Source organism: Pleurodeles waltl, chromosome 3_1 (assembly GCF_031143425.1).
Source record: "Pleurodeles waltl isolate 20211129_DDA chromosome 3_1, aPleWal1.hap1.20221129, whole genome shotgun sequence".
NCBI classification, from domain to species: domain Eukaryota; kingdom Metazoa; phylum Chordata; class Amphibia; order Caudata; family Salamandridae; genus Pleurodeles; species Pleurodeles waltl.
The window spans coordinates 1,906,575,380-1,906,597,510 of record NC_090440.1 but is presented as its reverse complement, the minus strand read 5'-3'; the positions used below and the strand labels follow the sequence as shown (position 1 = coordinate 1,906,597,510).

At 46.7% G+C, this 22,131-nt stretch overlaps 1 protein-coding gene across 4 annotated transcripts in view; it reads left to right on the top strand.

Moving 5' to 3' along the window:
• The window catches only part of CFLAR (CASP8 and FADD like apoptosis regulator), a 224,671-nt gene that overhangs the window by 154,896 nt on the left and 47,644 nt on the right, over positions 1–22,131 (top strand). For all 4 annotated transcript variants that reach the window (XM_069226076.1, XM_069226080.1, XM_069226079.1 and 1 more), the window contains one exon: positions 8,577–8,629. In XM_069226076.1, coding sequence (XP_069082177.1) covers positions 8,577–8,629 — 53 coding nt within the window. The remainder of the gene's footprint in view (positions 1–8,576; positions 8,630–22,131) is intronic.

The following is a 22,131-nucleotide window of genomic DNA, read 5'->3' as shown; positions in this document are numbered from 1 at the left end:
AACATCACATCCTCAACGAACTGAAGAACTACTGGTGCATCTCCTTTCTTCCCTACCCGGCCAAAGTACTGGAAAAAGACATCAGCAAGCAACTCACCACCCATCTCAAGCACTTACTCGACTCCCCCCAGTGCGAATTCCGCAGCAACCACAGCACCGAGACCGCTCTTTTTGCAGCTACAGACAACATCCCACCCCTTCTCGATCAAGGTGAGACTGCGGCTTTGATCCTCCTCGACTCCTCTGCAGTGTTCGATATGGTATCCCACCATACGCTGATCATCAGACTACACAACATCGTATTCAAGGGAACACCCTCAATTAGATTGCCTCTGTCCTCACAGAAAGAACTCAGAAAGCCCACCTACCCCCATTCACTTCAAAACCCCGGAACATCATCTGTGGGGTCACCCAGGACTCATTCCTTAGCACCACACTCTTCGACATCTACATAACACCCCGGACCAACATCGTCTGATCCCACGGTTCAACAACATCTCATATGCAGACAACACTCAACTTATCCTCCTCCTCTGCAGGGATCCCAGCACCACCAGAACCAGATTCCATAGTTGCATGATGAGTGATGCCAACTGGATGAGAGAGAACTGCCTGAAACAACACCAACAAAACAGAAGCTCTGATCTTATTCCTGGTGCCCTGCGGAACTAGGACCAACACCCTCTCCATCTGACCATGCCAGGAACCTCAGTATAATCCTCAACAACAAACTGACCATGAAATCCCAGGTTAAGGCAGTCTAATCAGCCTGCTTCTTCACTCTGTGTGTGCTACAAGTGGCTCCCCACCAACATCAGACATACTGTCCCACAGACCCTCATCACGAGCAGACTCGACTACATCTACGCCCTTTACCTCAGGCGTTTTACACCTCCTCAAGAGACTCTAGGCCATCCAGAACGCTGCAGCCAGAATCATCCTCAACCTCCCCCACCGGACCCCCATCTCCTCCCACCCCAAGGAACTCCATTGGCTCCCTGTAAAGAAGAGATGCTGATTGAGACTACTGACCCATGCGTGCAGAGCCCTGCACAGCCTGAGATCTGCTTACATCAACCACCGCCTGAACTTCAACCAACCAGCCGGACTACACTGATCTGCCTTCCTATCTATCAATTAATCAGTCAAGGTTTGTAAAGCATGGCTAATCACCCGAGTGGGTATCCAGGCACTTGCAGGTCCCAGAGGCTCATTCGAACAGACAGGTTTTGAGAGCCCTTTGGAATTCCAGAACTGAGGTGATGGTCTGGAGTTGTGTGGAGTGGTTGCACAAAAAAGGGGGGGGAAGCAAGGAGAAAGCAGTGAAAATGAGGGAAAAGCAAAAAAAAATAAAAAGACAGGCAGAAGACCGATGCAGCAGCATGTGGAGAGCTGGCCCTGGTATTTTCTTATCATTTGCCTAGACTCTGCCTCTACAGAAGCACCACCGGAGGGCTCTTCTCCTATCTCACAGCAGAAGTTTGGAACGACCTCCCTCTGCAGCTCCATACCTCCCCATCCCTACCTAAATTCTGAAAAACACTCAAGACCTGTCGACTGAGCCTATCACAACCTGCCAGCCCCTGGATACCCTCGCGGGTGATTAGAAGGGAAATACAGATCGACTGATTGATAGCAGTCCCTTGGATACCGATGTTGTGTAGTTTGGTGATCAGCGTGTGGTGGGATACTGTGTCAAACACTGGAGAGAAGAACCTCAGGCAAGCACAGGTATGTGCCAATTTACCAGCTTGAAGGGAAGGAGCAGGCAAGCTGTCCTCCATGTATCTGCCATAACTTACATAGAGATAATGCGTTTTGGGTAAACAATCAGAGAAAAAAAAGAGTTGGCACTCTTTTCAACAAAAGGTGTAGAAACATAGGAAATCCACTCTATTATTTTTTAAAGCTTTATTGAAGTATTAAACCCCAGGGTTTTAGCAGAATACGTGGAAAAGCATAACTACAGATATAAATATATGGTTTTTAATATTAAGGTACCACATGAGTGATCAGTTGACAGCATATTATGTCAGTCTTTTATGGTATCCCTTCTGATGGATACTTCTAACTGCAGATTCCTCACATGTAGAATATTTCACATGCGCCAGACTGGATTTGAAAGCTTTTTCAGCAGTATTTTCAGTTGCTACTCTGTGGCTCTGCACAGCTCCATGCCGGCTCCTTACCACCCCAGAAATGAAAGAGCAGAGACACATATAAGTAAGTTCTAACCCTGCCTACCAACATCAGGTTTGTGCCTTCTGACATGGATCGGGAGCTCTGTTTCCAATTTTGTTGGCCTCACGATGACTCGTAAAACAAAGAAAAATCTAGCGTGCAAGACAGCAAAATCCTTCCTAAGACTACACACTTCAACCTTGCCATGACTGTAGAAAACAAATGTTGGTCATTGACTAGCACAAGGTATGTCTCTGGTGTTTGGGCTTGGGCCGAACTCGAAGTTGTGCGACTAGTCACACTCATGCACCCCGAAAGTGATCTGGGACCGAGAAACAAAGCTATACAAAGCCAAACACAAAAAGAGGTCATTGACCTTGTGTATGTCCTACTCCAGATCAAGGGCTTGGGTGTGCTCCCACAAGAGTTATACTTGACACTTGAAGTCCTCTGCTACGTTGAAGTCTAAATGTAAGAACAAGGAAGTGAAACTTGACTCAGCCTCTTTCCGCCACTCTCTATTTAAAGAGAAGGTTTGAAGGTGTCACGGTATAAGGCAGTCTTCTTCCACATTTCCAGTTACAGGGCCATTGGTGACACTGCAGGAGATTGAAGCTTTTAGGGAGGAAATGTTGTAGATATTTGGCACTCTTAATGTCTTTCCTGTGGTGCACATTTGGGTCCCAATGATCTGTAGGGGCCATCAGTTTGATTACCACTGGCGGATCTGTTCTTGGCACTGTCTGATCCCCATTCACCGATCATGGGTTCCATACTAGCTCTGAATCACTTCTACTCAGGCTCAATGACCTGTGTCAGTCCTTCCCTCATTGATAACGGTACTGATGCCGCCGGCACAGGAGGAGGATATAGTACTGGTTTCGATATCTGGCCTTAAACTGTCTTCAACATAGTGCCCACCGATGTTCTGCTGCAAAATTACTAACGAACAACTGGTGACCATTCAGCCTGATTCTAATCCCATGCCCCTACTAGAGTGGATGCGCAGTCAGAGGCTTTTTTGGCTCAGATTGTGACCAAAGCTTGCTACCACCCTGAGATGAGGATGGTGAGGATGGAGATGATTTACTCCCTCATTCTGATTATGACTATTTTTACATGGACTTACAAGAGGCCACTGGGCTTAATACTTCCCCTGATCCTGGTTTGAATCTGCTATTTAGATTGCAAACAGAGTAGAGTGCTTCATTTGCAGTGGTAGTTCGATGAGCAGGGGAGGTCAGAGACCTACAACTGCCCTCTACTGAGTTTAAGGCAAATGTCCTCATGGAAATCTTAACAGGTGCCCTATCGATACTGCCCTCCGTGTCGTGTGAAGTATGGTTGGGCTGATCTCCACCAAGTTTACAATCTCTGTACTCCTATATGTTGAAGAAGACCTCTTCGTGACATCTCGCGTCGACAGGTCAGTAGTCTCGGAGGAGTGTGGAAGATACTCCAGACCTCTTTGGCACCCTGGACTTCGACGGGAAGATCATCCCGAGCCTTCGGCTGCTGACAAGGAGGATTTCTCGCTGAAGAGAGATCTGGTTCAAACCTTGAGATTAGAGACCTCCTGCCAACTCAACAGGTTGCGGGTACAGCTCCCCCTTGATGCCACTCCAAGCTTCTACCCCATAAGGGGCACTCAGCCACTCTGGGCTCACAGAAGCAGGCTTCTAGCCGCCAGCGCCTGTGGGGCATGGCAGGCATTGACAGTCAACTTCGGACACCGCGTCTAGCTTTGGCTCGGCGCTGAAGAAAATCTTACAACCGATACCTTCAGCGCAGCCTGCTCCTTGCTCAGCACCAACCCACCCACCTGATCTAGAACCATTGGCGTTGAAACACAATCCGGAGCTGGTGCCAAAATACTCAGCTCCAACCTAAAGACAAGCCCACAAACCAGTTGAGCCAGTCCTCCAGAAGTTCCAAGAGCAGCTTGATGCCCAACAGAAACAAATTGTTATCCACCCCCAAGCAGGCCGCATAATAACACAACCTCCGATGCCGGATCCTTGGCCTTTTAAGAGACAGATTAGTTTTGAAAAAGCTCTGGCACTCCCTCCTCTTCCAAATCAGTGGAAAAATAGCAGGATAAAGTCACCAGTCCTCTTCTAGACACCGTACTGCCACCACCCTCTTACACTCTACCCAGACCCCCACCATCACCTTCCCCTTCTTCACCTGACCTACTATTGTAGACTCCACTCATGATGTACCCCTACAGGGAGACCGTTGGGACTCATATGATGTAGATCTGCCTGAACATACTGATCCTAACCTTTACTCTGACTGACCTTCTCCACAAAATAATACCTTCTCTTACGGTGAGGTTTTATGTAGGGCTGCTACTTATCACAATGTGGAGATGTATAAAGAGCCCATTGAGGAGGACTTAAGTTTTGTGTCTCTTTCTCTGCACGTTACTCCATGCAAAACCTGCCTTTGCTGAAGGGGATGCTTAAGCCAGCCCCTGATATTTTCATGGAGCCAGTCAAAGCCTAAGTTATTACCACATGGGTTGCTAAAAAATACAAATTCTCCCATGCAGACCTTATCTATATTAGAAGCCACCTTTTCCTTAGTGGTTCATACCACTCATAAGAGGGCGAGTGCTCAGGCCACCGGTGATGCTCCTCTGCTGGAGAAAGAGAGTAAAAGGATAGATGCTGAGGGTAAACAAGTCACAGCACAGTCTGCCAACCACTGGAGCATTGCCAATTCCATTGGTTTACTCTCTAAATATGACTGGGCCCATTGGGTTGAAATGAAGGAGCTCCTCCAACACCTCCCAGAGGAGCACTGAAAAAGGGGGTTTGAAATGGTCACAGATGGCAAACTGATTTCTAACACAACCGTCAAGTGCGCCCTAGATGCTGTTGACACTGCTGCTCGGGAGATTAATTCTAGTCTGTTCCTCCTCAGGCATGCCTGGCTCCATATGCCCGGCAGCAAGTCAAACATTTATCAGCATCACTTCAACCTGTACTTTGATGGGGAACATCTTTATGAGCCTCAGCTTGATGAGATGCTGGAGAAAATCTAAAAAGATACAGAAAGAACAAAATCCATGTGTGTCTTACAGATGCCTTCTTCAGGGGGGTACTTTTGTTGCTCCGCATAGCATGGAGGCTCCAAGACCATCTCCCCTAAAGCCTCCACATCTTTCCAATGCAAGCCAGCCCAACCAACTTCAACCAGGGGCTGCTTCAGGGGTGCCTATCAGGGAAATAGCGCCAAAGATAGAGGCAAACGTATCTCTCCCAAGGGAGCCATCCCAGCCAAGCAACAACTTGACGTGCCTTTCCCCCGATCACACATCATCTGTCGGGAGATGGCTGCAGATGTTGTTCCCCGCTAGGCAACATGCCATCTGAGACCAGTGGGTTTTAGGCTTCATCCAACGCGATTACTTCCTAGAGCTCACCTCCACACTGCCTAACATACCACCCCGTAGACAGATCCTGTCCCCCAGGACATCAGCATCTGCTTCAGGAAGAGGTCCAAGCGCTCCTTCTCAAGGGGGCATTAGAGACTGTGCCACAACATCTAAAGGCCTCAGGGGTGTATTTCATCTACTTCCTTATGCCCAAAAAGGACAGGTCCCTCAGGCCTATTCTGGACCTCAGACTCCTAAACAAGTACATCCCATCAGAATACTTCCACATGGTCAAACCTCTGTTACAGCAAGGTGACTTCATGGCGGCACTCGATGTCAGACACCTAGTTTCACATTCCAATTCATTGAGCACATCAGCGCTACCTCTAGTTTGTGGTAAGTGGTCAGCATTACCAATTCAAAGTGTTGCCCTTTGGGGTTACCACTGCTCCCCGAGTTCTTATAAAAATGCCTTGCAGTAGTAGCAGTGCATCATCAAGGAGAGGGCATCTATGTATTCCTCTGCTTGGATGATTGACTGATAAAGAGTGCAATGCAGCTGCAGTGCTGTGCACACCCTCAAGCCACAATAGACCTACTGCACAAACTGGGCTTCACCATCAACACTATAAAGTCCGATTTCCCTCCCCTTCCAATACAACCCTCTCTGGAAGCCATCCTCAGTGTAGAGATAGGCAAAGCATTCCCTAGTCTGGCAAGATTCCAGTCTTCCTAAGCATTGGTGCCTCTTTTTTCAGCCAAATCTACAGGCTGCAGTAAGGACAGTCATGCTTCTGCTAAGCAAGATGGCCTCCTGCATCACCATAATACCCCATGCAAAATTGCATATGTGTTTGCTGCAGGAATGCCTAACGCGTCAGTGGCCTCAAAAGGATGGTCATCAGGAAGATCCAGTGTGGATCAGCCCTCACACTCATCTCCCTCTGCAGTGGCGGGTGACCTTTTCTCGGCCTAGTTCTGTAGCTCACTATCATAACGGACGCATCTCTCAGTGGGTGGGGATGCACTTACAAAATCTGACTGTCCAAGACCTGTGGGGTCACACTCACAGGGATCTCTACATCAACTGTCTGGAGCTACTAGCTGTCCACCTAGTCCCCACGTCCTTCGTTCCCCACATAGTGTGCAAGATAGTCCTAGTCTGGACAGACATGACAACCATGTATTACATTCAGAAGCAGGAGGGCACCTGCTCCCTTCAGCTTTCTCTGTTAGCTCAGTCCATCTGGCACTGGGCTCTCGACCTCATGCTCCACCTAATGGCGGAATACCTCCCGGCCTTTCTTTCGGGTGGAATGGGCCCTAGGAGGAACAGGCAAAACTCTTTTAGCATTTGCATAACAGGTTTGGATGCATTTCACTATCCATTTGGCTGTGCCTGGTTTTGATAAAGCCTTTCCTTTTTGTGGTTATAAAAAAAAAAAACAACAACAAACAGGGTAAGTAACATTTTCCTTCCTTACTAAACATCCTATTCCAGACAGTTTGATTGTTCAGGCTTCAACCAACAAATATAACCCCTATTTATTCCCTTCATCTAAGATAATTTAGATATTTGGAAAACACATGTTCTCTCCAGCTACCCTGGCATTAAGGTTAGTCATTGCGGTTTGTTTATTGGTCTGATATATACATGCCCTCTGGGACATGGCCTGAGAGATCCCCATCATGGTCTCAGAAAACCTTAGAGCATCACTGGCTCAGACCACTCAGGATGGTCACGATGGACTTCAGATGGATCTGTTGCCGTACAAGGGCAGAGTCTTTCACATCAACCTGCGCAATCAACACCTACATGCGTAGAGACTGATCGCAGTGGTTAACTGCACTTGATGTTTAATCGCTTGTTGCATCTTTGGCTCAGCAAGGCCTTGCAGTGGGCAATATTAAAGATTGTCTACTCTTTTTGTCTTTTTTGCATTTATTGGACCAGCCGTCTTTGTTTCAATCACTTGTTGGGATGTGTTTTATTAAAGGTTTGACACGCTCACTCCTGGACTGTTTCTAATGTGTCAGTGAGACCTTAATGTGGGATTGACATTTCTCATGTGTATGCCCTTTGAGCAGATGCACAGCTGCTTGTTGTATCCTCTGACCTTAGACTGTTTTCCTCATTGTGATCACTTCAGCTTGCTTTATGAGTGAGCCTCAGTGCAACTGCTCTACTATACTGGTGCTGATAACTCTGGCAGACTTCTTGCCAAATTCCATGACTGCTTTCCACATTGGCCAATCTATCATTTCTCTCAGTGTTTTTTGCTCCTCCTCATACCTCGGAAGAGGGGGAGAGACTCCATCGGTTAGACCTCAAAAGTGAAGGCTATGTAGAAGAAGTTTCTATCAAGGCGGATAGTCCTCTGCATTAAGATCTGCTATGCACTGGCCAAAAAGCAGGCTCTGGAAATACTAAGAGCACAATCTACGGTGGCAAAGGCTGCTTCTGACTATGTCCGCTCCACAGGTACTGCGTAAGTATCTATTATAAAGGTATCCATCAGAAAGCAAGTTACTTACATTTGGTAATGCTCTTTCTGGTGGGTATTGTTAACTGCAGTTTTCTCATTGCCCTCTCACCTCCTGCTCCATTCAGTATTTCTGGGGCAGTACAGAGCCACATGGTGCTACCTAGTGGCACTCTGAAGTATTGCTAAAAAAGGGACCAGATCTAGTCCGGTACCTGGGGAATATTCTAAAGGGGAGGAATCTGCAGTTAAATAGAATTAAGTTGACGATGAAGTAACGTGTTCTTCTATTCTCATCCTAACTAATGTCTACATCAGCATTACATTCTTGGTATAAATAAGAGCTTTCAAGATGGCACAGGACCATATCTGTGCATTGCTTACATCTAATATGATGTCAGACTAGGAAAGGTATATGCTTTGATTGAATTAGATAAATGTAAGTGTTGCGGTAGCCACCACAGGCCGGGTGGTTCAGATGCAGACCCATACTCTGTACCTACCTCTGATGATGTGTATTTTTCCCACAGGGGCTGAAAAAATCCACCTCTCAGTTCAGGAAAGTGGAACCTCTGTGCACCAGGTAAAATAATAAAGCTCTCTCCAAGGAACATTTTCCATTTTTGCAAACAAGTAATGCTTTGTATTTATAGTGAACCATGCAGACGTGAGGTAAAGACATGTAGGGTGTGCAGTACCATACTAAGGAGACTAACCAGAGAATTCAGCCAGACAAAGTTAATTTACAGACGCTTGTGGGACTTTAAAGTATGAGTATTTGTGACTAATGCCTTCGAATTGCTCTTTGTTGAGCTTTGAAATTTCAGTGGAGTAATAGTGACAGGTTTTGAACCTAAGAAAGTAGCAACTGAATAGAAGGGTGAAAGACTGCCTGCAGTCTTAGAAACAGGGCTATATTCAATACAGTGTATCTCTTTCTCCGAACAGGAACTGTGGTAGTAATTTCATAGAAAACACTGTTACTAAAAGTGAATTTCTTTTTGACCAAAGCTATATTTTCAAAGACAGCAACTTTTATTGCTTGTAGTCTTTTCTTAGGAGAATGAGTCTCAGAACATTGTTGCGGTATGTAGCGCACCGAGAATGAACTAACTGAATCAGCACAATTTATACGGAACCAACATAAGTTAGTTTCCCTGTTTGGCATTCTTCACAAACAAAACAATACATAAAGTATAAGTAGTGGCGCTGGGCTGCAACATGGGAGCCAGCTCCTAATGGAGCCGGCGGTGTTGCGGCCGTGCGACGGGTTCAGCCGCACCCGTCGCACTTAAAGCAGGGTGGGGCTGTGTCTGGGGGCCCCTGCACTGCCCATGCAAGTCCCCAGGGACCCTGCGACTCCCCTTCCCGCCAGCCTTTCCATAGCGGTCCCTACCGCCATGGACAGGCTGGAGGGAAGGGGATTTGTAATCCCTGCAGCGCTGCCCAGGAGGATTAAAACCGCCGGGACAACCATGGCAGTAAACCGCCGGACCCGGTGGTGCGACCGCGGCGCTTCCGCTGCGGTCGTAATTTGCAAGATTGTACCACCAGCCTGTTGGCGGTACAATCGCCAAAACAGCCCTGGCGGTCCTTGACCACCAGGGTTGTAATGAGGCCCAAAGTAGGTATACCCTAGGAAAGTGAGGTATTTTGGGAGGGGATTTGAAGCCCATTGTGTGTTACCTCTGAAAAAAAAAATTTTGTTTCTGCAATTTCCTAGCAGATTTACGCGCCAGTAACAGTGTTTGATTTTGGTGGAGCAAATAAAGTTGATAAGTGTTGTGAAGGGGGGCACAGGCGTGTCTCCTCATGTTTCTGACACTTATTTACATTATCTGAGCCTTCATAAGGACTGTTGGTTTCATGTAACATCAGCTGATTGCCACTGCATTCTGCTACCTATTTCTTAGGAGAGCTTAAGTTTGGCTTCTACTTTTACTTTGAACAGTTAACATTTTGGTTTGCATTATGAATTCATGATATACGATAATGCTTTGTATATAGCTACTATGTAGTGATTGGATGAGCGATTTACAAGAGAGTTTTATCCTAAATAAAGTTAACTTTGAGTGTATTGAATCCATGGCATGTTCCTCTGCCTGCTTGCATGATCTTGTCATAACCACATACAGCCCTTGATTGTGCATCGTTTTAAGATTATTGTGCATCCACAGTAATAAAAAAAAAAAGTGCATCTTCTGTACAGTACCTGGAGAATACTTGTTTCCTGTACTCTTATAAAGGTGTCAGCAGTGCATTTGTCAACAGACGTTTTGGGGGGCTGCTCGGGCTACTCTTGAAAGTGGGTAGGAGGACGAATGTCAAGAATCCAAATTAGAGTGTGTTTTTCCCCTTCAAAGAATGGGTTTAACATTATGCTCCAAAAATTCTGCTGGGGCGGGAGGCATGTAGTACGCACCAGTTGTCTTCCTGTTCAACCCAGAGAGAAAGTCTACATTCTGTCAAATGATAAAACCAAAAACATGCCAGTGACAAGCAAAGGCAATTCAGCCAGAAATACGGTAATCATTATCGCTGAATTCTTTGAGGACCTGCAGGAGGATTTTGAGTGAAATTATGTAATTTCCATTAAAGGATAATCAGGGTTTCCAACACTCAAATGGGTAAGACCAGCCTGCCATGAAGAACATCAGATTTGACACTGGAATTCAAAATAACCTAAAGACCCCCCCTGATTAACAGTTATAGGATTAAAAAACAAAGTTACACTTGACATCTTTGGTCTAGGCAAAAGCAAAGCTGTCAACCCCGCTTCAGCCATTCAGCCATAAGAGCTTAAAATGAACACGCAGAGAGCAAATTGGAAATATGTTTGAGGCATTTGTGATTCTAGATACACATGCTTAGCATAATCCTGCCATCTAGTGATGGGCTCGGATGTGTGAGATTTGTTTTTCTTCAAAGAAAGTCCTTCGAGTAACGAGGTAGTGTGACTCCTCTTCTTGCTGGTAGTGCACATGGTTATCAACTCCATTGTTAGATTGTTTTCTTCTGCTGTCAGGTTTGGACGTGTGCTCTTCTCCTCCGGTTAGACCCCATTGTGATACAGTTTTTTCAGTATATACCTGCTTTCCGTCAGTATTGTTCTCAAACGCGATCACTCTCTCTATCCTGTTCTATGACATTAACTTCATCAAGGTGACTTGCATCGACCGCAGGAATATGGGCCTTTGCCCTTTGGGGTGCTGCTTCCATCCTTAAGCGCCCCCGCATCATGTCCACTTGGTGATGAAATGGACGCCTTCTAGATTTTGTCCTCGGTGTCAAGCTAAATATCCCTGCACCGACCTCCACCAGGTATGTAATCTGTGCCTCTCTCCCGAGCGCGACAAAGCTGGCAGCGATGCCTGCCGCTACTTCTTCAGGCCCTAAAAGACCATACGCCACAGTCAGGATCAATGTATGGAGCTGTCTCGAAGAAGCGTGGATGAAACACCAGACCTGTTTGGACCTGAGGACATCCAGGAAGAACAAAAGGCTCAGATGTCAGCTGCAGGTGACGGGACCTTCTTTCCCGATAGCTCCAGCTCTGACATTGAGATGCAAAACCAGCCGTGAGTACTGTGCCCCAACCACCTCTAAATCTACCCCAGCAGACCACCACAAAGGTTGGACACTCCATCCCTGAGAGGCCTAAAACTATTGCCGGGCCACCACAGACTTCGGGCTGTGGTCGACTCTACCCATCTTCTTCGGACCTATCCATCCCCAGCTCAGCGTCTAAAAATCATCGAAGTTGCATGCTTCGGAGCCGACCACTCCTGCCTCGAAGCCAAGTCGAGTTTTGGGAGTGAAATCTTCAGCCTCGAACATCGGGCGTTGTCGGCACTGAATCCAGTTGCTTTCGAGCCAAATCCTTTGGGACCCAAGCCATAGGCGTCATAGTTAAAAGTATTTTTACACCAAGCAAAGCAACCCATGGATCTGGGTCTGTCAAACCCTTGCATCAGACATTATAAGAGGAAAAAGACTCTAGATAGAAGGACATCAAATTACCAGTTACCTCACCCCCACGCTGGTGCTCAATCCTCTAAGAGACCGCTTTCTTTTGAAGAAGCTTTAGATGTGCCAACTCCATCCAGGCACAGGAAGGAAAAAAACATGGCCACAAGTCCTGTGCACATCAGCCCACCACCTAAGCCAGCTACACACCATACACTTTCACCAATGGCTTCCAATGCACCATATCCCCCAGAGGGGGTCATTACACTCTTGCATAGGGGGTGGGGATGATGGGGACACTTTAGATATTCCACCACAAGATGACCTATGGGACATGTACAATACTGACCCCCCAGCTGATCCATACCCTGAGAAACCCTCACCCCCAGATGACATTACCACTTACCATGACCTAATTGGTAGAGCTTCCACCTTCTATAAGGTGCAATTACATACAGAGTCTGTAGAGAATTTCTTATTTGAAACGCTCTCCACCACAAAGCACTTCGCACATTACTTGCCTATGTTCAAAGGCATGCTATGCCACACCACTGACATTTTTAATGACCTGGTACAATCTAGGATCATAACGCCTAAAAGTCGATGAAAAGAAGTATAAAGCATCAATGACCCCGCATACATTAGAGGTCAACTTCTACCAGACTCTTTGGTAGTGGAAATAGCACGTGAAAGAGTAAATTCGCAAACATATGCCGAAGAACCTCCACCAGACAAGGAGAGTAAAAAGATTGACGCAGCAGGAAAGAGGGTGGCTGCTCAATCAGCCAGTCTCTGGCATATCACAAACTCTTTCGTCCTCCTCCCCAGTTATGATAGAGCTCACTGGGATGAGATGGAGGAAATATTTTAATACCTTCCAGATGAACTTAAAAAAATGAGCATATCAGATTACCTCAGAGGGCAAGTTAATATCTAACAACACTATTTGTTGTGTTGTGCTCTGAACACTGTTGATATTGCAGCTAAAGGGATAAATTCTAGCATATTATTACAAAGGCATGCCTGACTCCAGGTTTCAGGGTTTAAACTTGAGTTCCAAAGGAATCTCCCAGCCCATCAATTTGATGGAGACATCTCATCTTTGTGGTACTCCAGTAGATACCCTCCTAGACAAAATCAAAAAGCATCCAATGATAATGAAAGCCAAGAGCAAGGAAGTGCTGCGCTATATGCCTTTCAACAATTTAAACTGGGTAGAACTGGGTGAGGGTAAGATTCGGTGGCTACGGAATGTGTCCTTGGCTTATCGCACTACAATGAATGGTGTGATGTATCGTATGTTGAGTAATGAGTATGAGAGAGAGAGAGACACCCAGTCGAGGAGTATCTCGCTGTCAGAACAGTGGATCCAGGGGGGTAAATGGGTCACACATATGGGTGGATTTCGTGTGTCCCTAATTGCGGCAGGAGGGAGCTGCGCCAGTGAGCGCAGGATGGCGTCGCAGCTATTTAGATGCTCTGAGTGCCATGTCTAAGGGTGGCAAGGTGTTGTCACAGGTGTGCTGCTGAAAATGGGTGATGATCACTGCCCAGTGTTTGGAGATGGGACTTTTCTTCACGCGGAGCGCCTCCTACTCTTCTGACCCCCATTTGTTCAGGGCTCCTCTCCAGGCCTCTGCAGGGAGGCTGCTCGCCAATGCCAGGTAATAGTGTGGACTGCTACCACGAGTGCTAGCGCTGCAAGGCGGGAACGAACCATGTGTTTTTTTTTCGCTTGAAGATACCTAGGGCTCCATATTTGGAGGTCTGGTAATTCTGTCACTTCCCTTAATGTGTTGTGGATCGTGGTCCAGAACTGATGCAGGGTGGACAGGCTCACAGCATGTGATGGAGATCCGCGCCAAGTGGGGACAACGTGGGAATGTGAGTTGCACTGTGGGATAGTACCTAATCAGTTGGGCCGGAGTGAGGTATGCCCTGTGGAGAAGGTGGAATTGAATGTGCTTAAAGCGGGGGTTATTGGAGAGTCTATTGGGGTAGGACAGCTCTATTACCCATTCCCTGTCTCTTAATTCCCAAGGTCTACCTCCCATCGGCGTCAGAGTGTCCAAAATATCTCTTATTGCTCTATAGAGCCAGGTTATAAGATGTCACCATGCGCTCATGGTGTATGAAGCCTATACAGCAAGATGTTGTGGCGGTTCAGTGTCAGTAGGTCCTCATAGTGTCCGCATGGAATTACGCAGGTGTTGGTAGGTGAGAAAATGTCCGGGTGGCAGGGTGTTGTCCGTGGTGAGCTGGTCAAATGTGAGAAATTGGCCGTCAGTATAAAGGTCCCCTGCGGTGCAAAGGACATTTGCTCCCCATGTCATTAGTGTATGTGTTGTGTAATAACCAGGGAAGCAGGGAAGACCCACCAGTGGAATGTTAGGCGCATAACATGGGCTGTCTCAGGGGAATTGGTAGATACTTAGCATGCAGGTCTGTGCTGTTTCCACCTGTAGGGGGCAGGGGGAGGCGGATGTTAGCCTGAGAAAGAGTAGACTGCGCAATATGTTCACGTCAAGGGTGCCACCTGGGCCTGTGGCCTCATCCATATATCGACCAGCTGTCCAGCGTGACAGCCATTGTAAGCGTGCCGCTAAAAAGTAGGCCTCAAAAGAGGGGGCTCCTAATCCACCCCAGTCCGTTGGGAGTTGCAGTTTCAAAAGGGCTACTTGGTGTTGTCTTGTGCCTCAGATCAGAGAGCGCAACAGTGTGTCTAGCCCTCTGAAGAAGGAGCTGGGGGGAGTTTGGAGGGGAGACGACATGTGGGAGATTCACAAAGAAATATAACAACCTGGGGAGGATCAGCATCTTAATGAGTGCTATCCTACCAATAGGGGCAAGGGGGAGCGACTGCAAAGATGTCATCTGTGCCCTGATGCCAGCAAGCACTTTACGAAGATTACCCTCGTATAGGTCCGTTGTCAAGTGGTAAAGCCGGATTTCCAGGTAAGGGACCACCTCCCGGCTCCATTGCAGATGCGTGTGGCTCAACGCAATGTCATGGCGTGGAGTTCCAGGTGTAAAGGGAGGGCTGTGGATTTGGCCCAGTTGATTCAGAGACCACTGCAAATCCTGCTAGCGTGTTGTGTAGTGGGATGAGGGGAAGTCATGTATTTTTAAGATAAACAAACATGTTTGTCGCATATAGGGAGGCCACGTGTTTTCCCCCTCGGACACCTTGCCCACCAGTTAGCGATGATTGTCACGCAGAAGACTGAGCTCTGTAGTTATTGTTCCCAGTTGTGTCACCATGGACAGTCTGGATTGTTCAGTTGTGGCGAGTACCTGGTCAAGTTTGGCATACATCGAGGATGTGTCAACACCGCCCTGTGCCGGGATCGTCATGCCCGTGATCAGTCGAGAAGTGCTGGTGGATGAGTTTGCAGTCTGCCCATAGTGATTCTCACTGGGATCTCAGGGGGTCCTCCTGGTCATTGTCCTGGCGGTGCATACTGGGGGGAGGGGGCGGGGAGTGATGAGCATGTCCTCTGGGTGGAGTGGCAGTATGGAAGTGGTGGCAAGGAAGTAGTCCCCTGTGCACTGACCACTCGCAACAACCCGGAAGTGCTGTCTCTGGGTAACACAAGTCTCCCGCTGTCCGTTCAGGCCAGTCATGGTATGGGTGGGGGGAGCCAGATGAGACTACACGTTGGTGAATTCAGGGATCAAAGGACGCCCAGGATAGCGCCCGGGACTGCGTGTGCCGCAGAATAGTCACTGGTCAGTACGTGCTCTTGGTCTATTATGTGCTTCTTTGGGCATCAGGGCAAAGGGCCCCCTCTCCCTCGGGGCACCCTGCTGCCTCCGGGTGGGCAGCAGAAGGCTTTACCGCCCGCTCAACCACAGGGTGGGATTCCTCAGGTCTCAAAATGGCATCAGCCGTATGTTGACACCAGCAGTGGTCGTAAGGTGGGGGACGCCCATCTTACCCATGGGCCTCCAGGGTATGGAGAGGGGTCCCAGCCTCTGTACGTTAAGGAGAGGCCCAGGGGAGGCAAATGTACTCACTGTTCAATGTCTGGGCGATAGGAGGGGCCTGTGGGTGCCTCCAGATGGGAGCCCCTCCGTTGCTGGTGGTCAAAGGTGCTGCAGCTGCTGCAGTCCTCTGGCTGGAGACTTCTTAAGGTTTTGCTTAGTCATCCCAACTGGGGGTGGGCTCCCCAACCGCTGCTGCGCCCCCTCACTCAGGCCCCAGCAGCCACCCCTCCCCCACTCACCCCTCTATTCACAGTGGGGGTAGAGGTAGATCTCCTCACAAAACGACTTGCCTCCACGTAGACCACAGGCAGCCGCACCGTCCCAGAAGAGCTGAGCACGAGTGATAGGGGAGCGTTGGATAAGTTAAGTCGCTGCTCCTCCAGCCAGATTATGCTCGGTCACCCTCAGGGCGGAGTAATTTGACTGTGAGGGTCGATGATGCCACATCTATAGATATTTGTAGGATCTCATGCAGGCCTGTGACTGAGCATTACTGTTGCGCGTCTGTCCTGTTGGCTGACTTGGCCACGCCCCCCTCACCATGGTTCCTTTAGCCATTCATCTTATTGTGGAGGCTCTAAGACAACCTCCCCTGAGACCTCCACCTCATACCAGCGACCACAGGGAAAGGTAAGGGCAGATTTACCCAACAATCATTCACAACCACAAAACCCCAAATTTTCACTCATTCCATGGATCACGCAACACCTGTCAGGGGTCGACTACAAGGGTTCTTTCCCGCCTAGCGGAACATCCCCTCCGACCAGTGGGTGTTGGACATTATCCAACATTGTTGTTGTCTGGAGATCACCTCCACACCCCCCAACATTCCACCTTGCAAACACAAACATTCCCCACAACATCAAAAGTTGCTCAGGGAAGAAGTACAAGCACTTCTCCACTCCACCAACAGGTCACAGGGGTCTATTAACTGTACTTCCTAATTTCAGAAAGGACGGGTCCCTCAGACCAGTTTTGGATATCAGACCCCTAAATGGGTAGACTCTCTCAGAACACTTTCACATGGGCACTCTTCAAGGCGTCATCCCTTTTTTACAACAAGGTGACTTCATGGCCACACTCGATCTCAAGGATGCTTACTTCCATATTCCTAATCACCTTGCACATTGCCGGTATCTAAGGTTTGTAATAAACAATCAGCATTTCCAGTTCAAAGTGCTACCCTTTTGGGTCACTACCACCGCATGTGGGGTCTTTAACAAATGCCATTCGGTAATAACTGCTTACCTCTGCAGACAAGAAGGTATACATGTCTTTCCATACCTAGATGGCTAGGCTCATCAGAAGTGCAACTCGTTAGAAGTGCTTTCAACACACTCAGGTCACCACCAGCCCACTCCACAAACAAGGCTATACAATCAGCGCTTTGAAATCCCACCTCAGACCCCTACAGATCCAACCTTACCTAGGGGGCAATTCTCAGCTCAGAATTAGGAATAGCTTACCCGAATACTGCCAGGATACAATTACTCCAGGCACTCATTCCCCAATTTCAAACAGATCAACAAATAACAGTGAGGACAGTCATGCGTCTCCTCGGCAGGATGGCTTTATGTATAGTCGTAATACCTCATGCGAGACTAAACATGTGTCAGTTGTAGGAGTGCTTAGCGCATCAATGGACTCAAGTGGAGGATCATTTGAAAGATCTAGTGTCGGTTGGCCGTCATGCTTACTTCTCTCTATAGTGGTGGAACACCAACAACCTGTTAATGGAACGGCCTTTCCAAGACCCAGTTTCACAGAGGACCGAAACAACGGATGCCTTTCTTACGGGATTGGGAGCGCATTCACAAGATCCAACTGTCCAGGGCCACAGAACACCCAGTCAGCAACATCTCCACATAAATCACCTGGAGTTACTAGATGTTTATCTAGCATTAAAAGCCTTCCTTTCTCACCCAGTTAGCAAGGTAGTCTTCATCAAGGCAGACGACATGACATCCATATTGTATCTCCAAAAGCAAAGGGGCACCAATTCCCCACAGCTTTCTCATTTAGCCAGACCATTTGGAAGTGGGATGTACAATATCACATTCACCTGTTAGTGGGGTACATACTGGGAGTAGACAATGACTTTGTAGATCTCCTCAGCAGGAGGCACCAACAAATCCACGAATGGGAGCTCCACTGCAAGTCTTTCTCTAAAATGTCCAGCATCGGGGACAACTGCAGATAGACCTTTTAGCCACAGCAGAAAATGCCAAATGCCCAAACTTCACCTCCAGACTTCCATACCCACAGTCCAAGGGCAGTGCACTATAGACGTTTTGGTCAGGAATATTTGACTACGCTTTTCCACCTCCCCCACTGCTTCAGATTCTGGTTTCCAAACTTCAGGAGACATCTCTCACCCTCATCCTAGTGACTCCCACATGGGCATGCTAGCCATGGTTCAAAACACACCTTGAGCTCTCACTAGTTCCTCGCAAAGTATTGCCGAACAGGCAGGACCTTCTCACACAGAATCATGTAGACATCAGACACCCGTACCCCAGATCCCAGATACAAAATATGCAACATACTTCCTTATTTAGAATGCAAGTCTTCAGAGCCTTCTTGGAAGGTCTTAAAAGAGGTATCCCTCCTAGAGTGCCACCAGCTGCCACATGGAATCTCAACATTGTATTAACAAGGTTAATGGACTCTCCTTTTAAGCCCCCCCAGTCCTCTCCCCTCCAGTTTTTATCATGGAGGGTAGCATTCTTGGTCGCTTTCACTTCACTTGGACATCTCAGTGAACTTCAGGCACTAACTTTAGAAGAACCCTTCTTCCAAATACATAGCGATAGAGTGGTACTTCACACCAACCTTAAATTTCTTCCAAAGGTGGTTTCACAATTCCATCTTAATCAGCCTTTTGAACTACCTGTCTTTTTTCCCACCTTGATTCAGTTACAGAAAGGGCTCTCCATACCTTAGACGTAAAACGAGGTCTTATATATTATATTGGCAGGACTAAATTATTTAGAAACACACAGCAACTATCTATCGCTTTCTCTAACCCACGCAAAGAAAGAGCCAGTTCTAAATCGGGGATTGCACGTTGGATTGTCAAATGTATCCAAACATGCTATTCCAAAGCTAAAAGATCTTTATCCCTCTTGAAGATCACTCCACCTTGCAAAAAGGAGCTTCTATGGCCTTCCTAGGAAATATACCTATAGCTGACATATGTAATGCAGCTACTTAGTCTACACCACTTATATTTACAAAATATTATTGCATAGATGTACTAGCATGTCAACAAGCCAGGCAGTTCTACATACCCTATTCCAAACAACTGCAACCCCCACAGGCTAGTTGCCGCTTATCAGTCTATGCTAAGCATGTGTGTCTGCAGCCACACATGTCTCGAACTGGAAAATGTTACTTACCCAGTAAGCATGTTTGTGCCATTTAGTGCTGTAGATTCACATGCGCCCACTCTCCTCCCCAGACTCCTGTGGTTGTTACAGTTACCTTTATAGGTTATTACTCAGACACACAGACAAAACATCTTTATTCGTCTGCCATACAGCCATAAAAGAAAACAATAAATACAAAACTATCAGCAAACACATATGTAATCCATCATAAAATGTAATGAAATAAATTAAAAAGCTTAAAAGTATCACACATTAACATCACATCATTAAAATTGAAATACTTTGCTAAAACCAAATAACTCAAAAAGGGAACGTACAGACATTAAAACATTAATGCAACTCAGCACAGACAGGTAAGCAGCTCATACGGACACTTTAATTTACTCAAAGCACATAGTTTTTCTTGAGCGGACTGCCACATGCAGAAACTTACACTATGGCAAGTCTACTCATCCTGTAACTTTTTTTTATGTACAACTTATAATCTCCACAAAAGAAAAGGAAGTGAATCAGACTTTTTGGCGGAATTGTTACTAGGAGTTATTTTGGAATCAAACTTGGTCTGGTAACCCATCTGGAAGCATAAATAATACTGGATGATGCCCGCCCAAAAACGGAATAGCAGTGCTCGGTCCCAACTCCTGGTAGTATGCCAAAGACAACTTGTAATAGAATCCTCAGAAATAAGTTGCAAATAGCTTGCACCAGTCACTATCTTTTCCTTTTCCTTCATTCTTTCTAAATGTGCATGCTCAAGCAATAGATCCTGTACTTGCTTTTTCCCAGGAAGAGGGCCAGATGCCATAACAGAAAAGACATTTGTAAAACCAGTTTCTTATAAGGGCTTTTTCACAAAGGCCAACCAAGGTATAGGGAGGCCTCTGTCACACGCCAGACAATCAGCCACTATACTCCTTGTTAAGGATGCTTCTTCTGTGCGTAAAATAGACAGTCACAAGAGAGGAGGGCAGATACGAATATAGTTACTCAGATATGTTAAGCCCAATTCTTTATGATATATAAAATGGGATGTTGATACCGGCACAGATAGTGCACGTCTCAAAAATGGTTCTCTTCTTTCTGTAGAGTTACTGGATCACCTATACCCCAAATTCCTGCCCCGTACATCACAATAGGAACGCACTCGGCTGAGGATATCTGCAATTGCGGTGCAAGTAGCCTCCCTTCCTTTATAGACGGCAGACTAAGCAGAGAACCTACAGCCCTGGCAAACTTGACCCTATTCTGAGCTGTATGAGGGGACCACGAACCGTTAGAATAAAAAGTAACCCCTAAGTAGGGGAAAGTGCTTGTGCTGGATAAAGTATTCAAATTCAGCTTAATTGAGGACACCCTTACACATTTCACCCCACAAGACATAATAAAAGACTCAAAAAAATTAGTCTTCAGGTCAAGTTTTCCCATAAATTGATCAAATGAATGAACTAAAGTGCATAGTGCTTTTGGAGTACATGCTAATAACACTGCATTGTCTGCATAAAGCAAGACGGGCATAGGAGCACCGCTTACCATTGGGACATTGTATGTGCACCTAGTTAGATCCAAACTTAAATCATTTATATATAAAATAAATAGCTTTTCAGCCAACACACAACCTTGGCATACCCCACGCTCAATGTTAATAATATCAGACATTTCTCCCCTGTCCCCAAACATGTCCCGTGCCTTTGTGCCAGTGTGCAGACAAAACAATAGATGTACCAATGCATTATCCAAACCCAGTCTAATAGGAAACTGCCACAGATTTGAACGATTTACGCAGTCAAAAGCCATGGACAGATCCATGAAGGCTAACTGGAGTGAGGATTGCTTCACCACAATATATTTTCCAATAACATATGGATGTTTAGGCACTGCTCTACCGCGCCTACTCCCTTGCGATACCCAAACTAGCAAGCATTTAAGGCATTTAAGACATTATCATTATTAATCCATTCCACTATTCTATTATATAACACTCTTCCAAGAAGTTTAGCAGGAATATCAATCAAAGAGGACGGTAGCACTTTGGCTCCAATCAGTTCCCTTCTTTGAAAATTGGGACGATAGTGAAAGTCACCCACGAATCAGGAATCAGTGAGGTAGACAGGCTGTTGTAGACGTTTGTCAACAGAGGTGCCCCAGTGCTCATGTCAAATTTGATTAGATCTATTGGGACACCATCCGGTCCTGGTGCCTTGTCCCCGCACTTCCCTGAATTGCCACTGTAACTTCCTGCAATGAAACTTGGGGAAAGGTTGAGTGTGCTCTGGTATAAATACCTCACCTTCACACACCACTGCAGCATAAATCCTTTCAAAATGCAACACCCAGTCCACCCGCTTATTTGGCAAACAATAGAAGAGGCCCCCGATCTATAGAATGTATGAAGGACATTGCCCTCCAAAAACACTATCTTTGGTACGGGCTGTATCAGTTAGTACCTCCCATTGATGTCTAACTACAACTACCCTATGCTTTTTCATAACAACTTTATAATACTTGCGTTGGACAGCATCAAAGCTGGATCATCGGGTCTCATATTTAATGCTCTCTGGAGCAGCCGATTTGCCCGGGAGCATTCCTGATCAAGCCAGCGGCAGGGCTGACAAACCTGTTTATTAGGTGCAAGTAATGACTGCCGATTTTTTCCCACAGAGCATCCCACATTCTATGCCGTTATCCTCTGCTAAGCGCTCCATGAATAGAGCTCTATTCTCAGCCACCACTTTGGGCAAAAATA